At 43.9% G+C, this 25959-nt stretch overlaps 1 protein-coding gene across 4 annotated transcripts in view; it reads left to right on the forward strand.

Annotated features, from left to right (window-relative positions):
* Positions 1–25959, forward strand: part of TAOK3 (TAO kinase 3) — an 88281-nt gene that overhangs the window by 27738 nt on the left and 34584 nt on the right. For 2 of the 4 annotated variants that reach the window (XM_080628902.1, XM_080628905.1), the window contains exons 2-10: positions 11347–11447; positions 12278–12488; positions 15427–15498; positions 16429–16530; positions 16993–17038; positions 17952–18048; positions 21815–21928; positions 23294–23385; positions 25367–25460. In XM_080628902.1, the coding sequence (XP_080485028.1) occupies positions 12369–12488; positions 15427–15498; positions 16429–16530; positions 16993–17038; positions 17952–18048; positions 21815–21928; positions 23294–23385; positions 25367–25460 (737 nt within the window). In that variant the 5' untranslated portion in view covers positions 11347–11447; positions 12278–12368. Of the gene's footprint in view, positions 1–10657; positions 10795–11346; positions 11448–12214; positions 12489–15426; positions 15499–16428; positions 16531–16992; positions 17039–17951; positions 18049–21814; positions 21929–23293; positions 23386–25366; positions 25461–25959 lie in introns of all 4 variants that reach the window. The other 2 variants (XM_080628903.1, XM_080628904.1) reach the window with 2 other exon arrangements.

A 25959-nucleotide genomic window follows, 5' to 3' on the forward strand; every position in this document is an offset into this window, starting at 1 on the left:
ATAAATAGCTTGGAAAGACTGCATATATTTATACACTTTATACACTTGCTTGGGTTTATTCAGATCTTTAAGAGATGTAGGGTGATTTATCCCTGCATCATGCACCAAGCAGCTGTCAGCTTCCCTGAGCCTGGGAAATTCAGTGCCTATGGATGTGAAACAGTCTGTTGGATCCTTTCATTAGTGTAAAGCTGGATGCTCTTAGGGATGCTCTTAGTGTGCATGGTGCTGTTCATGAATGGTTTACTGGGTTATGGCAGATAAAAATGCATTTGGTACTCTCATGGTTCTATGATGAGTGCTGCATGTCAGTAATTGCTGTCATTGTGATGAGATGTTAAAATCATAGCACCAGAGCATGGTTTGGTGTGGAAGGGACCTGAAAGCTCATCCAGTTCCAACCCCCTGCCATGGGCAGGGACACCTTCCACTGGAGCAGCTTGCTCCAAGCCCCTGTGTCCAGCCTGGCCTTGAACACTGCCAGGGATGGGGCTTGATCCTTCAAAATGATCCTGAAGAAGAGGTATCAGCAAAAGAGCCATCTCAGAAGCACATTCGATGGCTGATAGAGCAAACTCTCTCTTCTCTTTGGGTGTTCAATATTAGCAGCACACTGCCTTTTCTTCTTCCTGGATTTTGAGCCATCCAGTGCTCTTTGCATAGAGGATAATCATTCTCTTCTTGTACAGAAGTTGATAATAAGGATGCTTTGGACATTAGACATCTGTATTTCACTTCTGTGTGTCTTTTTCTAGCCATAAAAAATACATATGCTATAAAAGAATCAACTTAGAAAACCAGTGGGTAACTCATGTAATATTAATGACTGCTTCTTTCTCAGCTGCTATGTGTTGGATTAAATTTGTCGTGTTTTAATAACAGTATTCCCTTGAAATTGATTTTTTATGGATTTTTCATGTTTAATTCCACTCTTGAAGCACACTTGGAACACCTGAAAGTGGATGTTTTTAGCAACGTGTGGAAGACATTGCTGTTGTACATGGCAATGGCTGCAGTTGTGCCTGTAAATAGGTCAGGAAGAGAACTGGATGTGCTGGAGTCGCTCTCACTGGGGGTGGACCAAGCTACAGTGATAAACCCGAGTAGACAAAAAGGCCATTTCCCTAAGTGTTATCTCTGGCTGGCACTAAGGGGCAGGAAGGAAGGAGCTCTGTAAAAGAAGTGTGTGGTAGGGAGGGATTCATGGGGCAAGGAAAGTGTAACCCAGTGAAGAGTGGACTTTTTGAGGGCAATCCAGTGGAGTGCTGGGGCTTCTGAAACCAGCAGCAGTGCGAGGTGAGGGTTCAGAAGCCGTTCTCTGTAAACACTGTCAATGGAGAGAGCAAACGTGATGCACTGTGCGACTCTAGAAATTAGGAGGTTGGGGGTTTTGATAATAAGCTTATACTGAAGATCCATGGATTTGCTTAGAGTCATGAAGAGCACGCATCCCTGTTGGCTTCCCCTGTCTCTTCAAACAGAAGGAAATCATTAAAATCACAGTTTGGTTTCTGGTGAGAGATGCTCTGACCCCTGTCTGCATCCATTCCCTTACTTACTGCTAAGGACCTTTTTGGCCGCTTCTGTTGTCTTCTATTGTCCAGAGGAGGCCATGAGGGTGATCAGGGGCTGGGTGATCAGGCTCCTGTACAAAGACAGGCTGGGAACACTGAGGTGTTCAGCCTGGAGGGAAACAGCATGGAGACCTCAGAGCAGTTTCTGGTGTCTGAAGGGAGCCACAAGGATGCTGGAGAGGGACTCTTCACTAGGGAGACTGTAGTGATAGGACAAGGGGTGATGGGTTCAAGCTGAAAGAGGAGAAGTTCACGTTAGATCTAAAGAAGTTCTTTACTATGAGGCTCTGGCACACGGTGCCCAGAGAAGCTGTGGCTGCCCCATCCCTGGCAGTGTTCAAGGCCAGGTTGGACAGGGCTTGGAGCAAGCTGCTCCAGTGGAAGGGGTCCCTGCCTGTGGCAGGGGGTTGGAACTGGATGATCTTAAGGTCCCTTCCCATGCAACCCATTCTATGATTCTACCATTTTATCGCAGTGTAGCTTCTGGAAAGCTACATTCAGAATCTGAGTTACATTTTCATGCAAAAAGAGAATAAACAGGTATTAAACAGAGAAGTACTGTTCCAAAGGCAGGCAGCTGGCATTGGGGCTGAAGCTATGTGGCTACACTAGGACATTGTGACACAGAGGATCTCCCTCATTCTTGCGCTTACACAATGAAATTGTTTCTTGCCCCAAATGATATCACAGGCTTTTCGTATCTAAATGTCCCTGCACTGAAACACACCTTTTCCTTGGGTAGCACCAAGTAGCAAAGTTACACATTAACCTGAATTAGTTAAATCTCTTCCCTGCAGTTTTTGATGTGCTCTAAGGAACAAATCAAAATCATGGCATCTAAGCTAAGGGTAGCTAAATTCTAGAATTAGAATTACATAGAATCATAGAATTACAGCAATTCTTCACTTTCTTGTTTGTGTTCAGAGTTACTGGAACAGTCACTTCCTGTGTTTCAGGAAAACTGAGCTTGAAATGGAGATGGAGACATGCTGCAGCCTCCTGACATGTTTACTATTGAAATAGTAAATGAAATAGTGATTATGTGATGGTCAAAAAATAAACTCTTTAGAGATACCCAAAAATAGCTTTCGACCACAAAATGGATACTGCTTTTTGAGAGCCATTACATTACTAGGTAGGAAACTCTGAGTGTGCTGGTGTCTCTTCAGGCTTTCATAAACAAATTTGATGACTTATTTTTGCCTCCAAGTAGCTCACAACATAATACTTACGAATTTCAGGTTGTCTGGAGCTGCCTGTCTCTTCAGCAACGTGATGAAGAGCCTGATAAAAACCCTGCAGAAAAGATCTGATGCAAGCAGGGAGGCAGTTTCCTCAATGTCATGACCCAGATGTGATGTTTCAGAGATGCTTTGATGAGAGGAGCTGATGGGGTTGCTATTTCTTGGTGTTGTGCTATTTGAGCTTGTGTTACATTCGGGTTTAAAATGATTCATGTCTCTTTCCTCCCTTCCAGAGGCACTGCTGAATTGTTTCAAGTGTGCCTTGATGAAATACTCGGAAATGTTGTTCAGAGCAAGAGAAGTGTTCTTTCCTTTTTTAACTACTCAACATTTGTATCATGACTTAAAGTGTTGAAACTTGTCAAACCTGAAAAACCCATAATAATACAGTCTAGGTTTTATGATGGTCTAAGAGATGTAATAGAATCATGGAATCACAGAGTGGTTTGGGTTGGAAAGGACCTTAAGATCATCCAGTTCCAACCCCCTGCCATGGGCCGGGAGACCTCACACTAGACCATGTCACCCAAGGCTCTGTCCAACAGTGTTAATTTTCATTTCTCCTTAAACGAAAAAAAGGGCATGCATATTTTCATTAAATTGCTTAAAATTTAACTGCAAAGGCATTGGGAAGCATCCCCCAGTGTCTCTTGCTGTGAAGTTTTGCTTTTTCATTACATACCTAAAGTGAAAATGATGCTATTTGACTTCTTAAATAAAGCCCAGGCTCTTGGGTAACTATTTTAGACACATTTCACAAAGAGAGAAGGTAAAGTTCTTGCCTTTTGCCTATAAGACACGTGTCCATGTACTAAGAGATACCAGTATGCCTTTTATTTCAGTTCATTCTTAAAGTGTCACTTGCAGACAACGTTTGGGAGGTATCAGCTTCTCTGATGTTTTTGGCTCTTCCAGTTGTGCCCATCACCTGAGGCTTTAACTCATTCATAGTTTCCTCATCGTTTTGGCATGAAAGTGGTTTGCTCACTTTTGAGTTCTGTGGGCATTAGGGCAATGCTGCCTGATACTGCCTTGTTAGGGGTGTTCCTTGAAGAGAAAAACCAAACCAACCCCTCAACTTGTGATCTATGGACAATAGCAAAGCAGGGCTGTTCCTGGCAGTAGTTTTGAAGCTCTGTTGGGGAACCTCTCTAAAAAGGCACAGGAATTTTGGACTGGAATAGTGTCTGACACCACATTTCCTTCTGTTTGTGCTGTTCCTATACAGTGAACATAGCAGGGAATGTTTCCAGTATCAGGTAATGAAAAATACTGGAGTTGTATAAAGCCCTTAGTGTGTTTGTTCATCCAGGGGCAAAAAGGCTCCACTGTTACAACATGGGGCATGTTATTGGGTAAGACTACTTTGGTTGTCAGGTTTCTTTACCTGCCTTCAGAGGTGTTTGTGGGTCAGAAGGGGTAGTTACTATAGGGAAAAATTACAGATACCCTTCTTAAGCTGGGTTTAATGCTTCAGAAGGGCTACACAGTGTTCAGAAGTAGGTGTGAGATGAAGATTTATGCTTGTGTTGACCTAAATGACTGTATCAGAAGCATCATAACTACGTCTCCTTGTCTTTGAAGAACCATTGAATGAAAATGTAAAAAGTAACACCTAAATGAAGCATTGCTATTTCCCAGGCTTTAAAATTCCATAGAGTTGCATGAAGCAAATTGCAGTAGGACCAACAGTGCTGGTCCTTATGGAAATGCTCATTGAGTTGTGCACTTTGGATCAGGTGCTGAGTAAAGATGGCAGTTTGCCTTTGAGCAGCAGGTTTGCTATCAGGGTGTTACCTCCGTTAGCTGCTAACCTGTGACACAGCTTATGTTCAGAAAGGATGTAAACTTGCTGGGACAGAAGCATGGTGTCAGGATTTGGGGGATCAGTGGTCGCAGCTCTTCATGGCACAGGCTGCTGCTTGCATTTGTATTGGGGTCGCTGGATTCCTGTGTGTGGTGTTTAGTTCCTAGGGTATATCCACAGCACAATTTGGAGTAATGCTACTCTTAGGAAGTATATGACACTTTCCCATAGGATGTTCATAAACAAGAACATAAACTAACTCTTTTTAATTGTAATTGCTATCTGGCTGCAGGTGAAGGTAGATCAGTGCTGTAAGTGCCACTAGTTCCTCTCTTCAGTGCTTGAGCATCATTCTGCAGCTACTGGAGCTTAATACATCAGCCATAAGGTCTTTTTGGAGGGCAAGGAGAAAGTGTATCGATGGTTTTGATGCATTTGCATTCTGCCAGGTCTTACAGTATCCCTAAACTTGCAGTTGCTGGTGTGTCTTTGCCAGTGGATGCAGCTGGTACTGATACCTTCAGAAGCCTGGCATGTTGCTTGACTTCATACTTGTAGGAATGTTACCTATGACCAAATTGTTTCTTGACTTTAAGCCCATTGGTTTTATGTTTTTAGGTTTTTAATGAGTTTATAATCTTCTCATTACATATAAGATGTAAATACTGGTCATAGAGGAGTTATAGATGGAACATTTCCTTTAAAACTACTGCTTTTAATGGGGGAAAAAAAGTTGCTTCAAGGAAGGTGTGTGTCTACAGCAAGACCTGCAAGTTATTAATTGAATTTCATATCCCAGGGGCACTGTGCACTGGGATCACCTTAGTCGGTAAAGGTCTGATTCAGGGGTTTTTATTGGCATGAGTAATCTCATTTGTTAACACTCCACGACCTGATGCTGGAGAGCACTGACTCAAAGTACGGCTGTGTCGGGATGATACTCCAAATGGAATGCTGAGCGCACAGCATTCTTGCAGTTCTTTGTAGAAGTTATAGGTAGTGAAGGGCTGTGATTGGTTCTATGATATCTGGATGCACAGACTGGTTTGGGTGGGAAGGGACCTTAAGATCATCCAGTTCCAGCCCCTCTACCATGGGTCGCTCGAGGCTCTGTCCAGCCTGGCCTTGAACACTGCCAGGGATGGAGCATTTACCACTTCTCTGGGCAGCCTGCTCCAGTGCCTCACCACCCTCACAGTGAAGAACTTCTTCCTTAGATCTAACCTGAGCCTCCCCTGTTTAGATTTAAACCCACCACCCATTAAATATTATTCAAATGTTAATAAAAATGGAGCATGGGATTGACTTGAACATTCTGGGAAGTGATTTGTTTGAAAAGCAGAGCAGAAAAAGTAAGGTTTGAGGAACTAGCAGGTGAGCTTCAGCTGCTAACCATGTATCTGGGCATCTTTTGTGCTTATGTTCCTGTTCTGTTATCCAGCTTTCCTAGCAGACTGTGTCCTGATTCCTGAACCTGCTCCCCCGGCTGCGTGCCCTTGGGGAGAGCGATCCTGATTTCTGCTGAGCGCTTCCAAATGCTCAAAACCTATTTTCTCTGCTGCTAAAGGTCACCTTCCCTTTCTGTTATGTACAAATTGGATCATTTGGCTTCTTAGCAATTGCAGAAAGGACATGAGAGGACTTGCTGCTTCCAGACCAAAGTGCAATCTTTTGTGAGTATCTTGGAATCGGTGGTTAATTTGAGCGAGCAAAGGCTGTACCATACACTGTCAGCTAACTTGTAAGTAGCTGGAATTAATATACCAGGTACGTGTATCTTGACTGGTTTAAGCATTAAAGTAAATGAAGTGTTAATATACTAGGAAAAAACATGTATGGTGCTTTGCTACATAGTGGTAGCTGGAAAAGTAATTCTTAGCAGTCAAAGAGCTAACAGAGAAGCTTAGAATACAGAGGTTGAAGAGTCTGGCTTCAAAAGCCAGAGTCCCACAGTGATGGGCTGCAGTCTGCATGCGAGGGAAGTAGCTGCAGAAGCACTTGGATGGAGGGGTTGGGTACAGCCATGTTAGCTGCCCAGATGTGGCTGTTAAAGGGAAGGGAAAAAGCTCCTGCTACTTAAAAACACACACACACACATCCCCCAAATCAAAGGAAAGAATATAAGCTCCTCTGTGAGGACTGCAGTGGAACTTGAGCATGTGCCTGCTTGGAGCTCAAATGGTTTCTTATTTGGGACAGCTTTTATCAGTTGAATTGATGGGATTATTTCCTTCTTAATGTTGTATTCCAGGTTTCTTTGTCGAGACTGAACTGAAGAAAGGGGATTCTGTGTTTGTTGTGCTTGGAAAAAAAGGATTTTGGTGTAAAATTATTCCCCCAAAATATCAATCTAAAAATGAAGGTGTGATTCGTGTTGCTGCTCCTATGAGTGGAATCTGCTGCCGTTCCACCCTACTTCCTGTAGCTTGTTTTTCTGCTTGAAGTGGAAAACTTTGGTCCTTGTTTTGGGAAGCTCCCTGGTGGTGTTAGGAACTCCAGTGAATTCTGTGTATTTCTGTAGGCATTTGAAACAGGCCCATGGTGCTGTGAGACACAAGTTAGGCTGTGTTTTACACACACTTGAGCTTCATGGGAGGGAAATGGAAATGCTTGTAGGGAATGGAAACTGTGCCATGTATGGAATCATTGAATCATAAAATGGTTTGGGTTGGAAAGGACCTTAAGATCATCCAGTTCCAACCCCCTGCCATGGGCAGGGATGCCTCACCCTAGACCGTGTCACCCAAGGTTCTGTCCAGCTTGGCCTTGAGCACTGCCAGGGATGGAGCAGCTACCACTTCTTTGGACAGCTTGTGCCAGTGGCTCAGCACCCTCACAGCAAAGAACTTCCTCCTTATATCTAACCTGAACTTCCCCTTGTCCAGTCTGAACCCATCACCCCTTGTCCTATCGCTACAGTCCCTGATGGAGAGCCCCTCTCCAGCGTCCTTGTAGCCCCCTTCAGATACTGGAAGGCTGCTCTGAGGTCTCCACGCAGCTTCTCTTCTCCAGGCTGAACAGCTCCAACTTTCTCAGCCTATAATGTCTTAGCTAACTGTGTGTTGAATGTGCTGTGGGCTACAGATGTGGAGCAGGTTCCTGGGTGTTTAGTGAACTTGATAAAGAAATACCTTGACTCTTCTGATACCGTGCTCTGTGAAGACATCTTGTTAGCAGCTGCAGAATTGGGCTCCTTTCTTCTCAAGTATAACTACCTTCTTATACGCGGATATAGCTTTAGGTCCATGGGATATTTGGAAATGTGAGTAATTCAGCTGCTCTTAGGGGCACTTCCAGTTATGTTTTGTTGCTTCCTTTGTATTCAGGTCAAGGTCTTTTCTGGTGTTACTAATACAGCACATGGAGGTCCTAATTGGTAGCAGGAGGATTTTTATACAAACCTATGCAGGCAAAGCAGGAATTCATTGTTTGTTAATGTGAGGGTTGCTTCTGAGTGAGGAGACTTTGCTCTTCTGTCAGCTGTTGGAAAAACACTTGTTTGCTGTAGCAGTGAGGCCTGTTACAGGGCTCAGTCTATGAGTGGTGCTCACAACACATCACTAGTGTGTCATTCCTCATTCCCTGCTGTACCTGCTTCCAGGCATGGCTGTCCCATACTCTCTACCTTCATTTTCTGGTGAAACTCCCATGATGAGACCTGCTGTCCTCTTGCCCCAGCCACTCAAAGCCTCACGTTATTGTGCTATTTAGAGTAAGTGAACAGTAGCGAATCTTTAAAACACCATGAGATGATGGCAGTGGGCCAGAACCATGGCAGAACCAGCACACTCCATCAAGAGGGCTTCACTGGATTTTGCTTCTGAGCTGCTGTGTTTGAAGGAGGGGAAAGGAGGGAGCAGTGAGGCAAACTGCTCCCAGCAGAGCTGCTGTGGTGGTTTAAGAACATAATCCCCTTGCACAGGTAGGGTTCAGTGCAGCATTTCACTCCTGCTTCGGGCACTTCTGTGCTGGGCAGGCCACAGGTTGCCTGGTCATTTCCCATAACAAACTGGATTTTCAAGTAAGTAGGGGTTTTGCTTTCATCTGCCTGTGCCATTACTGGGAAGCTGAGATGTTGCCATATAGATGTGTCTAACGTGACAGTGTTTTCCCAATTACAGCTGGTATAGTTGTAGGCCTTTAGGAAACTATTTGCTTTCTGTTTATCACAGTGTGTTCTTTAAGTCTTCATTAGAGAATCTTTCAAATATTCTTCTTAGTATCATTTCTGCTGCTGAATTTACTCTCAAGAATTTAGCTTGGTTTTCCTCTTGCAGTAGCTCAGAAATGGGGCACAAGCACTTTTTCCTCCAAGATGGGAATTTCTCACTAGGAATTGTGGATTGAGAGCTTTCATGTCGAGCTGAGCAGTTTGGGGCATCTCCAAATGGCATTGCCTGAACTAAATGCTGATCTCACAACTCTGAACACATTGAGTCACTCATCACTTCCATAGCTCACCACCAGTGTGATTAATGCTGTTCTCACTGGAGAAGATGCAGAGCCTCAAATGCTGCTTTAGGTGCTTTTGCAAGGATGAAGAGTAGAAATCAGGCTTCTGGTAGAAATTGTTTCTTGATGTGTTAATTCGGTAGTTTGGTGACTGAAAGAACTTGTTTGAATTGATCGTACCTTGACCTTGAGGTGCTTTTCTAGTGATAGTATTCGACTCCTGTAATGCTCTGCCATTATCATAGAATCCCAGCCTGATTTGGGTTGGAAGGGACCTTAAAGCTCCTCCGGCTCCAACCCCTGCCATGGGCAGGGACCCCTTTCACTGGAGCAGCTTGCTCCAAGCCCCTGTGTCCAACCTGGCCTTGAACACTGCCAGGGATGGGGCAGCCACAGCTTCTCTGGGCACCGTGTGCCAGCGCCTCAGCACCCTCGCAGGGAAGAGCTTCTGCCTAAGAGCTCATCTCAGTCTCCCCTCTGGCAAGTTCAAGCCATTCCCCTTGGCCTGTCCCTACAGGCCCTTGTCCCAAGCCCCTCTCCAGGTTTCCTGCAGCCCCTTTAGGCACTGGAGCTGCTCTGAGGTCTCCCTTTCAGGAGCCTTCTCTTCTCCAGGCTGACCCAGCCCAGCATTCTCAGCCTGGCTCCGGAGCAGAGCTGCTCCAGCCCTCACAGCATCTTCATTTAAACATCTTTGTTTCAGCCTTCACATACCTAGAAGAGAGTTGTAATATTAAGAACTTGTGACCTTGCCAGTGTGCCTCAGAGGGGTGGGATGTTTCACGCTGTGATGTGGTTGAGCAAAGGATTCCTAGTGTTGGTACCAAGAGGCACTGCAGGCGCTATGGCATCGTGTGGAGGGGTTGGTTCATGTCCAAATCAACAGGACTCAAGTTACTTTTGCTACTTTCCATCCTAGGTTTTCCTGATAACCATTACTGGGAAACAACAGCCCTGCTGAGATGATCTTCTTATCATATGGGCTCACTCTATGTGTCTCTCCTAACGGACCTTCTTACTAAGGGCATAGCTTTTAAGTATTGACACTTAAGTTTCCCATTTAAAATACTGATTTATCCTGGAACATTAGAGCTGCCCAGACTTTGTTTAAGGCAGAGAAGTTAATTTGGCTGGAGATGGATAAATTGTTTTCTTCATCAGTTTGGTTTTATTGCTCCAAAGCCAAATGCGTTTTTCACTCGCCTGAAGAACGCCAGACCTGAACTGCTGCATTCTTTGCCCTTTGCTGCAGGCATGGCGTAAATATAGCACCTTTGGGTGAGGCCAATCAACTGAGGATGAATAATCGTGTCGTTCATCTGGCTTTTGTTAGGAATTGAGATGGGGTTTTAAGCTTAACGTTGTAGAACTCTTTTTCTGGAGCTCTTCAAATAGCTTCTGAACAGCTCAGTGGGTGCTGTCCTGTGTGGAGAGCAGGAGACAAAAATACCTGGTTTTGGTCTTGTTGCCTCCTAGCAGGAAGACATCTGCTCATGTATTATTTCCTAATAAATGAGTTAACCTGTTTGTCATGAATTCACGATTTTGGCAATATAACTATTGCAGTGTACTTTCCTTGGAAGCATTCCTACTGTAGATGTGGCTGCATGATAACTACATCCGCTTTTCTCTGGGGGCAAGCTCATCTCAACTCTGTTTGAATCCAGTGAGAGGACAGCTCTGGCTGCTGGGGGTCCCTTGCTTACACCAGTAGGAATGAGTGAGTACAGTGAGTTGCCTCCTTAGCTGTGAGCAGTCTAAACCTGATCTCAGCTGATGGAGCTAACTGATTAACCTCCTTTGTCATCCTTTTCGTTGCTCATTCTCTCCCTGGTTCAATCCAGCAGTGTTTGAGAACCAGTGCTATGCCTTGTGTCCTGTTTTGTATGTCCTCAGGTACAACATGCTGAGCAAAGTGATAGACTCAGCTTTGTGAGGTTTGTCCGTCTTATAGGCAAAGTGTAGTCTGAGAGCAAACTTTCCTGCTCCTCCTATGTCTCAGGAAGTGTAAGAGTATGAAAGTCAAAGAACTTTGGCATTTAACCTCTTTTCCTGGTTTCCTATCATACAATGATATATAGTCCAAGGGCTACGGAACACTGGGAGTATATGCTTCACCTGAAAATACACCATTCACAGCCAGTACTCCTTTAAACTCTGCTTTCAAATGGCACCTTGAGAATTGATCTTTTGTAGCTGCAGTATTTGTGTGTATTACAAGATGTAAAACTTACTACTTTCTCTAAACTCTGGTACTTGTTTTCCTTTGCAGAATAAAAGAGTGCAGAGTCTGGAGGGACAGGAGAAAGAACAGGACGATGCTGCTGAGAGGAATCTGAGCCACAGAGCATGCTTCGTGCTGCGGGGACCCAGGTACGCTCCAGCCAGCAGAGCACCGTGCACCTCCAGGGAACCAAAGCTGGTTGTGCTTGGTACTTACCCTGAGCTAAGGAGACTGTCTCAGCAGCAGGCCAAAACTCTGCCCTGATTTGATTGTGCCATCTGAATGGCACTTGCAGTCTGAAACCTCCTAAAATAAGATTGCAAATAAATGAAATTTTGGGGATGAGTATTGAAAAGCTTTGTTCAGATGCAGCTCAGTGCTGCCTAGTTATATGCTTATGCTAAGAAAGATACCGAGGAGGTAAAGATCTGCCTTATGTGATGGAGTCTAGGATCTTTCAGAAGCAATGCTATGACCTGGGAGCCATCCCAATCCAGTCACACTGGAGCTATAGCTCTGAATAAATGGAAATCAAATGACTGTGAAGTGTTCCTGTGGAACAGAAGCTAACTCTTCTGCGAGCACCAGCTGGCAAGTGGGAGTAGAGAAACAAAGCAAACTGCAGAGAAAAGTAGGAGGGACAATGGTGGCAGTCTGAAAACTGACACATTAGGAGACCAGCATGAAGAATAACAAACTCGTGTCACAGGATGTTTTGCATGGCAACAGGACTCTTGTCTGCAAGTGGACTTTCGTGTAGCTGCAGCACTTGCTTCCTGTATGAGATAAAGAGCTGTTGTACTCTGAATGCATTTTAATCTCTCTATCTAAATTGGACTAATAATTAAAAAGAACCAGCTGAAGGAAACGATAGTGAATTCTATTGCTCCTGAAAGTGTTTCCTTTGATTTTGCAGTCTGAGGAATGAGAACAGAAACATGCCTAAAGGAAACGGATTAAAGGTGAACTTTTTCCCCAGGTGCTGAATGCTGTCTACAAACTATTTTGTCGATGAAGGAAGAAACTGATTGGGAATTGAAAGCACAAACTAGTTTGTGATCCTGTTCAACATGCGCAAAGGGGTGCCAAAGGACCCGGAAATAGCTGACCTCTTCTACAAAGATGATCCTGAAGAAATATTTGTGGGTTTACATGAAATTGGACATGGAAGTTTTGGAGCCGTTTACTTTGTAAGTATAGTTCTTGACCTCCTTTGTGGAAAACAAGAAAGCAGTGCACGTGTGTTTTGAGGGATAACCATACAGTTCCTTAATGTGCAATCTGGTAGTAATGATTCTAAACAGGAGGAAGGGGGTGCGTGTCCTGCTCTGGGGATTGATGACAGTGGCACTTCCAGATGTTGGAGCGACATGTCGGTGAAAGTATAATGTTAAATGTACTATGTGCGTAAGAGGATGGGGCTGTAGGACTTGCAATGCATGTTGAGCCACTCCATGAGAGGAGCAAGCAGGTTTTTAGATGGAGTAGGGAGGCACTAGCCAGTGTTTTCCAAAAGCAAACAGTTACGCTTTAGGGTAAAGGTGAAGTAGTGAAGCTGCCACCTTCATCATCCAGCTTTGGTGACCAGTTCCTCATGCTTCCAGGGGAAGCGCACGAGGTGGGTCAAAGATCCAGCCTCCCAACAGCTTACAACTGAGAAGCCACTATGGTTAGGTAGAATACTTGTGATTCCCCAGTGCTTCTCTTCCTCCTTTCCCTGGATGCTTTCTTTAACTGGTCCATGCCTTGAACACCTTGGAGTATTTAGCCAGACTGCAGCTCTCTGCAGTGCCCTTGCAGCACTGCATCCTCCAAGCCTGATGGTTATTGCAGTTATGCTTGTAGTAATCTTACTGTAGTAACACAGCAATTAGATGCATCACCACTTTCCTGTGATACATCCACACCTCTTTGCCACTGTTCAAAGCTTAAGCTTTCTTTCGTGTTGCAGGAAGCACTTGGCATCCAGTAAATTGTTCTTTGGTGTCTTATCCCAGAGTCCATTCTTTCACCTGAGGAAGGCCTCTAGCTCTACCCTGCTTTCTATGGGTCAGGCCAGAGCTCTTCTCTGGCATACTGGGATGCTGTCCACCTTTGGTTTGGTTTTCCTCCTTTTAAATGGCTTTTGTAGCCTGTCCTACATCTTGATTCTTATGCATCTTATACATCTAAGGCAGGGGCTGAGAATACGATCTCTGATCATCATGGCAAGATTACAGGGATCCTGATGTGCTTGGAATCAAAAGAGGAAAATAGGTTAAAAAAAAATCACCTTTGAAGGAACAGGGCTTTCTAAATCATCCAGAAGAATGGGGAAGAGGCATCAGATGCATACAAAGGGGCAGGGCAGGGATTATTATGCTGTTGCTGCATCTTGTTGCCCTTTCTCTTTAGATTGGTACTGACACTAGTATAAACAGCAGATACATAGATGCGTATCTTGTCACTGCTGTTGTGGATCGATGCGATTATTCTAGTATAAACTTCAATATAAGCTCCATTTTTGCAAGCTGTTTTGTTTTCCTGTGTGCTATTGCCAAGGCTTGGCGAGATGGTTTGAAATTGCCTGTGTTGCTTGAAAGAAATACCTCACATAGCAGAGAGCTAAGAAGGGAATACATTAGTCCTCAGAAAGTTTTAAAGCTGGTGATGACTTGCCTTGAAATCAACTAATTTCAGATTTGACTTCAGAAAAAGAGTTTTCCTCAAAGCCAACCTACTTATGTCCATGTTAGGGATACAGAAGAGTGATAAAGCAGATGAGGGCAGTGGAAAGGAGGTTTTGCAAGCAAAATGTGCTTGTTTTCTGCCAAGCTTTTCATTAAAGATCTACAAGTATGGCCAAAAGCACTTCAGCAGGTGGATATTTCTGTCAAGTGTGCTTGTACAGCCCTTTGAGTTATTTCAGCCAAGAGGATCCCAAGCATTTGGTACAGCAGGAAGTTCGCCCGCACCTATGAGAGCATGTAACAGCCAGAAATACTTGGAAATTCCTTTGGAATACCAGCATGAAGTCATCTATTTGAGTAAAATACTCCTGTTCTTTTAGATACTGAATCAAGATGGTGAGTGGTTGGGAAGGGTTTTGCCTTATCCAAAAGTTACTTGTTTTCAGCTTTCTCTAACTCATGTGGGGAGGAGTGTGCGCTGGCAACAGTGTGTTAACACCCTCTAGTAATTCCTGAGCTCTCTTGCTTCAGCCAACATCATTTTTCTTTGAAGTCACTGTATATATCATGAAATGTCTTCCATTAAGCCATTACTTGAAAGTGTAGTACTCATCCTCTCAAGCAGTTGAAAGAAGGATTTACCACATTTAGCTTCTGTTGTATTCTAAGCTTTTAACTGTCACTGTCTTTTTGTCCCCAGTATGGTGACAGATTGGAGGTACAGGGTTTTCAGCAGCTCTTTAAAGACTAAAACCTTCAAGTTTTCTGTCCCTAACATGCAGAAATGAGGGCAGTGCCAATCCAAGCAAGTAGAGCTCATTCTAAAACTGACTTTTCAGCCTTCTGTCATCATCCCTGTATCATCCAGGCTGTAGAAAAGTAGGATGATAGAGGCAAATTCATTGCAAAACTGAGATCTGCTGAAAGGAACGTTGCTTCTTTGAACTGAGATAAATCCCATAATGAGGCATCCTCTTGAAACTGAGAAGTCAAATAGCTGTGTAAGAATATCAGTGTTATACGAGGGTTTGGGATGAAATGGGGTCAAATGACTTTGATACACACCATATTATTTGTTTCTTTGGAAATCACTTTCCCAAAGGTTTATCTAAAACTGTATTTACTGCAATTCCAATAAAACTGTGCTTTGCATGTTCTCAGGATGCAAACCAATATTGCAGACCAAACTGGGCCTTGGTTTGGGTGTCAACACAGAGGTAGCAAGTGCAGTGAGGGCTGAGGGAGGAACAGTAGGTATGGACAGATGGGTAAAGTCAGGGAAAAGTGTCCTAACAGTTGACTGTTGAATCTTATCACAAGGAAGATGTCTCTGAAGTGGAGAAGCATGTGGGGATGCAAGGGAGGAGAAAACAGCCTGTGCTTGCCAAAGGCACAGCTTGCTCCATGGGAAGGACAAAAAAGAAAGTTCTTTCAATGTGTTTCTTTCTCCCTTTTCCAGGCTACAAATTCCCACACGAACGAGGTGGTGGCAGTCAAGAAAATGTCCTACAGTGGAAAGCAAACGAATGAGGTAAAGAGGAATGAAGACAATTGTGAATGCAGAGGCTGTTGTAACCATCATGTCAATCTGAACACTGAAATTAGCTGCGTATTTCATGTGACCGTGGCAGGACAGTGTTTTAATGGGGGAGTGTTGCTCTCTTCCATAGGAAGCACGGGGGGAAAATGAGTTGATGCAGATTTTGACAAGTAGTTCAGTTTAAGGCAGGGAAGGGGAATTCAGAATGCTGCTATGGTGGTTTATGCAGTAATAATTCCATTACTGAGTGCATTAATTGCTGCTGGAGCCATAACCACAGCTCTCCAACTGAAATGTTCAGCTGACTTGAAACGCTTTTCAGGATCTATGATCTAAAATTGCATAGACCTTGTATTCAGAGTATCAGGCTCACTTCAACTGTTGCTTGTTAGATGCTCCCCTTATTTTTATGTTGTGGTGCTTTGGACTTGAATTGCCCCTGTTCAGTCAGACTCTGTTGATATGCTGTGGGGAATGTGTTTCTTAAGAGCAAACAGGGATGTTTAAATTCATTTTTCCTTGCTTACCTCTTGGTCTCCCACATGAAGGTGTTAACACCCTCTAGTAATTCCTGAGCTCTCTTGCTTCACCCAACATCATTTTTCTTTGAAGTCACTATATATATCATGAAATGTCTTCCATTAAGCCATCCCTTGAAAGTATAGCACTCATCCTCTCAAGACTGCCAGTGGCTTTGTGCTGTGCTATATAAGGAAGAGAATAGAGGGAGTGGAAGAGTACCATAGGGATCCAGACAACTGATGTACAGTTGTGCTTTTGCAGCTCTGACTCGTACCATCTTCATGTTGTCAAATAGTTTTAGGGCTGCTTTTCAGACTGTACTACAGTGTGTTGTGTATGAGCATGTAGGGGGCTAAGCAGAGAATGTATTTATATCTTTCTGCCTTTCTGTTTTACTAGAAATGGCAGGATATCATCAAAGAAGTCAAGTTTCTACAACAGCTGAAGCACCCCAACACCATAGAGTATAAGGGCTGTTACCTGAAGGAGCATACAGCATGGGTGAGTGATGTGCCATTTGGAGGCCTTCATGAGCAGGAAATGCACAGCACAGCAATCAAATACTCAGCACACACAGTGCTTTTTGCGTGCAGCAGTAGTCATCCCATGCTGCCTGTAGTCCCTTTCATCTGAAGAAGCTTCCAGGGAATTTAAAGGGAGTAGATACTTAGGATACAGGAATAAATCCTGTCTTCTCTGAGGCTGGCCTCTGTGCTCCTGCAGATTAAATAAGTATTATGGGACATCTTTGCAGTATCTCACCACAAACTTGTCAGTGCCTAAACCTTTACAAGAATGTCTTTACAAGGTGGAATGTTTGGAGCATTTCATTTTGTTCATCACTTGTTGCATTTCTTGCAACTTCAGGTTTGATTTGCTGCTTCTGTTTGGCAGCCACTCAGGTAGTAACTGTTTAAGGGGCAGTGTCTACCCTGTTGTTTAAAAGCATGCTTTTTCTTGCAGCTGGTTATGGAGTACTGTTTGGGATCAGCTTCTGATTTGCTAGAGGGTAAGTTTTATATAGTCTTTGATTCTCTGTTTGCTGGTGCCCCTTCTGAGTATAGTGGGAGGCTGTTTTCTCACAGACTGGTATTGTGCAGATGGTAGAGGCAGTCTGTCTGCACTACTCCATTCTGTTGCTTGAATGCCTATGTTTGTGATACTGAGGGTAAGCTGAGACTTTCTCAGGAGGCCAGTGCTACGTGTAGTTGGCATGCACATTTATGTGTTGTAAAATGAAGGTGTGAATGTATATAGCTGTGTTCCTGTAATCTGTGCCTTCGAGATGACTGAACCAGACTGCCTGTTTTCGGAATATCCATAACAAAAACCTGCAGAGATCACTTTTGTCCTTGCCTTGCAGTTTGGAGGAATAATTACAGATGGGTTTATGGAACAAGAGACTGATACAATCTCAAAACTAGAACAGCAGCACCTGCAGAGGAACAGGGAATCTAAGCCAAACTAGTCCTCTTTGTGAGCCATATCTTTTGTATCAAAGATGTGGTCAGCCAAACACACGTGCTGATCATATTCAGGCATATATGGAAGCTTTGGGACATCTCTTTTATAGCTGGTAATCCTCATTTTTCTGGCTTTTGGTTACTGGGGGAAAGCCAGTGGGAAGTTTTCCTTTCCTAAGCATCAAATGTGAGCTTTTCAGATACATTGGCAAGCTGCACTTAGCCATACCTCCCGGTATTAACAGTTGGCCCTAGCAGGAATGTGAAGAAAACCTTGGTTTCCTATGACGTGAAATGCACAGGCTGTAGTAGACTTGAACTAATGGCCTTCAGGAAACTAGTCTGGTGATGATGCTCACCTCCTGGCTGCAAGCTTGGCAGGGTTTCTTCTCTTTAAAAGCACTTTCTCAATAAAAGATCACTCCTACTTATGACTTTTCTTAATCATTTTCCCCCTAGTTCACAAGAAACCACTTCAGGAAGTGGAGATTGCTGCCATCACCCACGGTGCCTTGCAGGGGCTGGCCTACCTGCACTCTCATTGCAAGATCCATAGGTGAGCCTAGAGCTTGGTGCTGCTCCGTGTCCTTCCATCTTCTCTTCTCTGGAGTCTGCAAATTGCTCTGCTGTGTTTAAGCAACTTTGGTAAAGGTTATTCTATCTAAAGTTTCTCTAATAGGCAAGTCAGTACTCTTAATGCTAGGGTAGATGTGTAGCTAAAAGCAGTTCTTAAGGAGTGTGGCTGTGTTTGTTTCAGTAATTGCATTTGGCTATATCTTGTGCTGAGTTCTCTTCCATGTTAGCAGTTTTTCTGTGCAGACGCTAGGAACAAAGCATACACCTGAATCTTGGCAGCAGACACTGACAGGAAAATATCCCCCTCAATCTGCCAAATAAAGAGGAATGATAAAGCTGGTCTGGTCTTAAAACTGGACATTGCGAGAAGCTTTACATGGGAGTAAGTAAAATGTTTTGCTTTTAGAAATCAGTCAATGAAAGCGTAAGTCAGAAGTAAAACCACCGTGGGAGGAATTGGAGCACACAGGTAGAAGATTCACACAGGAGGCTGCTCATGGAGGCAGTTCCCTGATTTGTCTTTCATAATGGGGTGTTTCTGAGGAGTTTGGCTGTATTTTTTTTAACTGCTATGTCAGTAATGTGGCACCTTGTCATTTTATGGGGTTTGTTAGTTTGTCTTTGGTTTGTTTGGGTTTTAGTCTGATTTGGGGTGTATTGGTGTGTCAGGGCCTTGTGGAATGCGTGAGAACCAGATTAGTGTAATGAGTGGGGGGGGTCATCAGAATCAGGCAACTTGAGACTAATTCATGGGGCTAAAGGCCTCTATAGGCAAGCTTGAGACAGAGAACTGGTATATCTGAGGCTGAGGTGAGGGATTTTGAGAGACACAAATTACTTGTCACTTGTTAGAATAACTATTTGGGGCATATTGACACATGGTTATGAAAGCATTTTTAAGTGAAACACTGATTTAAACACAAATGCCAATTTATAAAATTAAAATAAGATGATTTTTGAGCAGCCCTTTGTGATATCTGCCCTTATTTAGCAGGAAAGTACCTGGTCTGAAGTATCTTACATGCTTTCAAAGCGCATTGAATTGTTATCTATAGGAAATGACTCCCTGTATGGCCACTGAGAACTGTTTTTTCTCTATACTCATTAGGACTTTCTAACGTGTGTTGTAAATTCAGCTGCTTCACATCCTGAATGCTAGCTACTCTGTGGAACTTTCCTGTAGCATGCTTGCTGCATGTTGGAAACAAAGCTGGCTCTTTCCAACTGGAACAAGTCACTTCACTATTGCTGCTTGCAATGTAAGGACAGTCACTGCTAGAAGCACCATGCACATCTTTCCCATCTAGCAACTTTCCTTTCAAGGGGTTTCCTGCCTGTTAAAACTTGGTGAAATGGGATGGCAAGCCCTGTCTTTTAGGAAAAGAGGACCATTGAGAGATTCCTAGTTTCCTGATAGAAGTTATGCCTTAAAAAAGAAAGGTGAGAGTGCCCTTTTCTAGCTTCCTAGTTTGCTCAGCTGTGCTGATGGCAGCAGCTACAGAGACAAGGTCCAGCAGCACTAAGAAAAGTAAAGTTGAATGAGAAGGGCTCAAAGCTGGCAGCTGGGACAGCTTTGATCTCCCTGCCCCACAGCAAGGAAGGTGAAACGAGGACCTGGAATGGAGGGACACCTTGTGGAGATGCACGACAGAGCAAGGCTCTCAGCTCTCCTGAGCTCAGTTAGCTCCAACGTCACGCTCTGGAATGGCAAAGGATGAGGTTATGTTGTTTAATTGCAAGCACAAGACAAAGGAAAGTTAACAAGTATGTTTGCTGATACCCAGCGTGGCTGCTGAGTCCTTTGTAGATTGCTGTACAGTGGAGTTGATAGCAAAGGGGATGCCTGTGCTGTGTCTTTTGTACTTTTGAGGTGTTCATTCTTGCATATACAAGACACCTCTAGCTCTTGTCCTCCAGCAGAAGTGACAGATGCACAGACCCAAACCATGAAGACACGTCAGGATGTATTTGAGTAGCAGTAATTGCATAATGCTAGTTTTGAATGGGAGTGGGGGACTGCAGTTTCTTACACTGGTTGTGCTGCTGCTGTAGTGTGAGTACATGTCTGTCTCTGTGGCTCTCTTTGTCCCAGCTTTTCCTATCCTGTGTGCTGCCCTTTGGAGACAAAGGCACGTCACCAGGGTTTGTATTGTGTTAAAGTGTCTTTCAGCTTAGCTGTTCTTTCAGTCTATAGTGATACCCAATTTGTGTTGGAGGCACAAATCATCCTGCTTCAGGAGTTGTTTGATAATCCAGCATGGGCTCTTTCTCTGCAGCCCATACAAGACAGCTTTGGTTGCCTTCCCATTTATCCAGTTAGCTCACTTTACACAGGGTCACAGTACAAGTGCATTTGGCAATACACAGTAACTTGCTTGTGATCTTGAGGTCCGCTACTACTGATAAGTGCCTTTGGTGTTTAAGGACTTAAGTTGAATATCATATTTGTAAGTCTGCGTGGAGACCTCATAGCACCCTTCCAGTATCTGAAGGGGGCCTTTAAGGATGCTGGGGGAGGGACTCTTCATTAGGGACTGTAGTGACAGGACAAGGGGTAACGGGTTCAAACTGAAACAGGGGAAGTTTAGATTGGATATAAGGAAGAAATTCTTTAGTGAGAGGGTGGTGAGGCACTGGAATGGGTTGCCCAGGGAGGTTGTGAGTGCTCCATCCTTGGCAGTGTTCAAGGCCAGGTTGGACAGAGCCTTGGGTGGCATGGTTTAGTGTGAGGTGTCCCTGCCCATGGCAGGGGGGTTGGAACTGGATGATCTTAAGGTCCTTTCCAACCCTAACTATTCTATGATTCATACCAGAAATGAAATTAATCTTCATACCAGGTAAGAAAAGCTGATTTTTTTCTTTATGTATTTTTTGTATGAAGATCCATTGTATTTTTGGAAAAGATGGCAAAGAGACATTCCTGACTGTATGATGTATACAGCCTGGCTGACAGGAATCCCTTACATGTGTTCCATTTATGCTGAGGATCTGCTTTTGCAAAAGCCAATATCTTTCCCCATGTAAAGGCATCTGTGGTGTACCTCGTGTGCAGTTGTCCCTTTGGTGTTGAAGTGCTGTATCAGGTTCATAAGGAACTTTGACTATACTGTGATTTGCAGCTGGCAGTGTGTAGGTAACTTGAATTCCTTAAAGCAATCACTGTTCTGTGTCAGATGTTTTGGATACAACTGACAAGTTTGTCTCAGACTTTGAATAGGGGCATTGCCAAGTGCCTTGGAAGTGATGAGTTCACAGTTCTCAGCATTCCATGGGTAGCTAATTTGGAATTATCTCACTCACTGCTGGAATTGGCAGACTTCTGGTGCGGAATGTGTTGTGCCTTTTGTATTTTAGTAGTGTCATTCCTGTTAGTCTCTGAAAGGAGGGAATTACCTGAGAGCTCTAGGAAGGCTCATGCATCATTTGAAAGATGAAAACGACATCTGGTGCTTGTTGTTTAAGGGTGTTGCAACTGGGGATTAGGATACAGCTCTCCTGGATCTCAGGTTGAAGCCACAACCTTGCAACCATGGTTCATCTCTTCCTTCTGCCCTTCTCGGGTACAGCCAGGCTTCCATTCCCCAGACCCCGTGTATCTGATTTCTCCAGCTTTCTATAATATTAGACTTCTGAATATTCTCAGGTTCTTATGATTGAGAAGAAGTCAGTGGACTTCTCTGGGATTGAAAATCTTTGACTGTTATTCTACTGTAACCAGAAGTATACTTTTCTCTTTTCTTTTAAAGGGACATTAAAGCTGGAAATATTCTTCTAACAGAACCAGGTCAAGTGAAACTAGCTGATTTTGGGTCTGCATCTATAGTTTCCCCTGCCAACTCTTTTGTGGGAACGCCTTACTGGTGAGTCAAGCCTTCAGTACTTCACTCCTTTACAAGATTGCTCTCCCATTTCCAGTCTTTCCCAACCTGAAAATCGTATCTGGCATCGAAACTTTATTAACCAAGCGGATTTCTTAAAATCCCTGTGTCCAGCTCTTCAGGAAGCGTGTTCTTCCTCAGGGACCATGGGTAGAGGCTGTGCAGCACTTTGGAATGGCACCAGTTATCGTTTTGACTGGTATAATGCCATTGGCTTAAAAATCACTAACACGTACCATAGGTAGTGGAACTACGACATGGAGAAAGGGAATCCTGTTAATCTGGCACACTGGATCTACTGAGAATCATAGAAATCAGCTGGGTTGGGAAAAAACCTTAAGCTCATCAAGTCCACTCTTTACCCCAGCCCTGCCAAGGCCACCACTAACCCATGGCACTGAGGACCTCATCTCCACGGGGCGTGAACACTTGCAGGGATGGTGACTGCAGCCCTGCCCTGGGCAGCCTGTTCCAATGCCTGAGCACCCTTTGGGGCAGGAATTGTTCCTCAGTTCCATCTAAACCTGCCCTGTGCAGTTTGAGGCCGGTTCCTCTTGTCCTATTCCTTGTTACTTGGGAGAAGGGACCGACCCCACCTCACTACAACATCCTGGCAGGTAGCTGCAGACAGCAATAATACTCAAATTCTGTTTGGGAGAAACTTGCTCAAGGGTCACTGCAGTTGCTTGGCATTCCTCACATCGTGGACCAGCATAGCTTTATGCTCCATTTATTCTGTGGCAGATGCCCTGGGCACTGATGGGAGGTCACCAATTGCCTGAGCTCTGAACAAGCCCATTTGGCAGGAAGCCTCCTTCATCGTTGAAGAATAAAAGTGAAGAGGCTGTATTTTTGCAGCCTGGACCCCCTGCTTCTTTCTCCCCCATCCCATTATCCTGGACCACCGTATTTCCCCACTGTTCCAGGTTTCCCTGTTCCTTTCATAGCTACACACAGGCTGCATATATCTGCTGGAAAATTCTCCTGGTGTGCCAGTGGAAAACCCACCGTCTTTGGTGAGAGTACAAGTGATGCCTTTAGGCCTCTCCCTGCCCTTGCTGTCTGCCTGCAGGTACAATGCCTTTGAAATTGGCCTGGGTCTCCCATGTGCCAGCATGTGCTAACCCCAAGATGGTCAGGTTGGCCTCTTACTTTCCTTTCTTAAACTGCCTCTTGGAAGAGATGCTGGTGCTGGCAAGCCTTGTTCCATTTCGTCATGGCTTTACTCAGCTCCCTCCTGGCTCTTTAAGTTCTGCTGAAGATGATGAAACCAGCTCATTTGAAGTTATGTGCTGGGACTCACAGTTTGTACCCCCTAACCCCCATGTTTTGCTCTGTGCTTGGTAGGATGGCACCAGAGGTGATCCTTGCGATGGACGAGGGACAGTACGATGGAAAGGTGGATGTCTGGTCTCTTGGGATCACGTGTATTGAGTTGGGTGAGTAAATACTTGGATAATTCACTCTCTGCAGTATTGATTAAGAATCCTGAAAAAACTGAAGATTCTTATTCCTCATAGGTTTGTTTTGTTTTTTCTTCATAAAGCCTGACTTGGGAAGCACTGACAGTTGAGTTAAATCTTCTGCTCACTGGCAAATCATGAGCAAGTCAATGCTGCTGTGCTTTAATGTTAATCTAGTGTGCTTAGTTATTCCCGAAATAACTAGAGGATTCTAGTCTTGTGTGAGAGGAATCTGTGTATTTTCCAAGCTCGGTTTTGAGAAGGATGTTCCAGCTGTTGTGTCAAGGGCACTGCTGTCCTAAGACTTGTGTGTCACAAGGGCCCTACATTGATTTTTCAATTCCTTTTACTTCCCCACTCTCTGAAACCAAAGATCTTCCATCTCAGCTGAAAGTTTTGTGACATGAATCAATGTGAACAGGTTCTTTACATGAGAAGAAAAGCAGTGCAAAGGGCAAGTGATAGACATCCACATAACCTGAAACAGATGCAGATGTGAATAGCAGGTATAGAGAGCACACGTGTGCATTTTCAGTTTGACTATTGACATTGCATGTGCTGAGCAGGTTATATTCAGAAATAGGTTTGATATGGATTATACTTACCTCAACAGCAGTACATCAGGATCTTATTGTGAGGAAAGTGCACCAAAAATGGTATTTATAAAGGTTTAAGCAGCAGAAATACATATAACAAAGAGGGGAACATACAGAATGTTGACTCCAATATGGAGATGTAATGGTGCAGATGAGCAGTAACTTCCAGTGTTGTTTCATGTGCCAGCACTAGTGCCTTGCTGACACAGTCTGTATTTTGATTGGAAGAATACCAAAATCAGAAGTTTTAAACCTCTGTTCTTCCACAGGATGTTTATTTGTGTGTGTGTGTGTGTGTGTGTGTAGTTCAGGTGTGTTACAGCCTCTCAAGGAGTAAATTACAGTAGTAGAACAGATATTACACTACCCTATGTAGGCACTGAGTCTTGATAGCAGAATTTCAATGGCTCTTTTCCATCAAGAGCCTCAGAGCCATTTTATATAGTTGAGGGGTTTGCTTTTTAATATTGCCCTTTTGAGAAGTATTAAACTTCTTCTTTTGAAAGAACTTTAAACTTTGCCTTTGCATGAGTGCAAATCTGAATATGGAGTCAGGTAGCAGTGGGAGGAAATCTCTTACTGAGCACCACTTGGCTTTCTTTCAGTGCTGATGTCTTAATTTCTTGCATAGCCAAAAGTAGTGTTTAAAGAAAAGAAAATGTGGTGGTTTGCATGCATGCTGCAGGTCAAGGCCAAGTGATTGCTCTGGCCTGACGTGACCTTAGAAGTCCTGGCATCGTTGGCTGATGGGCATGACTGACCTTAGATGGGGAAAACCAGCCTTTCTGCATTTCTGTGTGAGCTCTGCTGCACCCCTGCAAGGTCAGGGGCTGGTAGGGACGTGGAAGGACTAGGAAGAAGTCAGTTAGGGGGAGTGGATGACACATCTGGCAAACTGCCCCACGTGCAGGTGACTGCCAATGCCAAATGAAACAGGCAGCCACTCTTACCCCTTAATTCAGATGCTATAGCAGCGCACCAGAGATCCAGAGGGATTAATACGTACATTTCCTAGCCCTGATGTGCTGTGTGTCTAAGCTCTGTTCTAGTCAGCTTCTGCTGAATTTACCACAGCAGCTCAGGTATGAAACGTTGCAGTTAAGGTAAAATTTACTGGAAACTTTTCCTTACAATTTGCATCCTGTTCTCCTTAGATTTCGTCATCCCCTCTTCAAGTGAATAGCAGCTTTCCTGCAGTGGTTGTCCTGGTCTAACCTAGAGTATTAAAATAATTAGCTTAAATGTGATGACAACAGTAATGAGCTACTCATTGATTTAGCAGTGATACCCTGCTTATACTTCCGTATCTTTCTCCTTTTCTTTCCAGACTGCCTTATCACACCTTTCTCTTCTCTTTCTAGCTGAAAGGAAGCCTCCACTTTTCAACATGAATGCAATGAGTGCCTTATATCATATAGCCCAGAACGATTCCCCTACGTTACAGTCTAATGAATGGTAAGAGAGCTATTACCAGATATTCTTTGTTTTATTTCCCTGAAAAAGCTCTGTGACACTCCGCATGATTAAAGTCTGACAAGAAAAGTGTTTGTTGCAGGATAGTGATTTGACTGCGTTCTCAGTAATGCTCTTGTGTAGGCAGGTTCAATTTTGACCTTCTGTCACTTTGGCTATGCTACAATCTAAATGTGTGGAGGTGTTAATTATGGGGCTGTAGATGCTGTAGGAATTACAATCTTCTTGGATGCATTAAACCAGCTGTAGCTCAGCATCAGCAAAGCTCCCAGCTGCACAAGATCCCTGACAGAATTGTTAGCATTGTAGTGCAGCTTAAATGTGGAGAGAAGGGAAGAGGGATGCAGATTATAGAGGTAATTAGATTTCTTTCTTTTTTTTCAGTGAGTGACTTCAAAAGTCATCAGAGCTCTGTGGCCAGTAAATGCTCCCCATGCTACAGGCTTGGTCCAGAATGGTACAAGGATGCTTTGTTATTGTG

The sequence above is a fragment of the Psittacula echo genome, assembly GCF_963264785.1.
Source record: "Psittacula echo genome assembly, chromosome: 13".
Classification (NCBI taxonomy): domain Eukaryota; kingdom Metazoa; phylum Chordata; class Aves; order Psittaciformes; family Psittacidae; genus Psittacula; species Psittacula echo.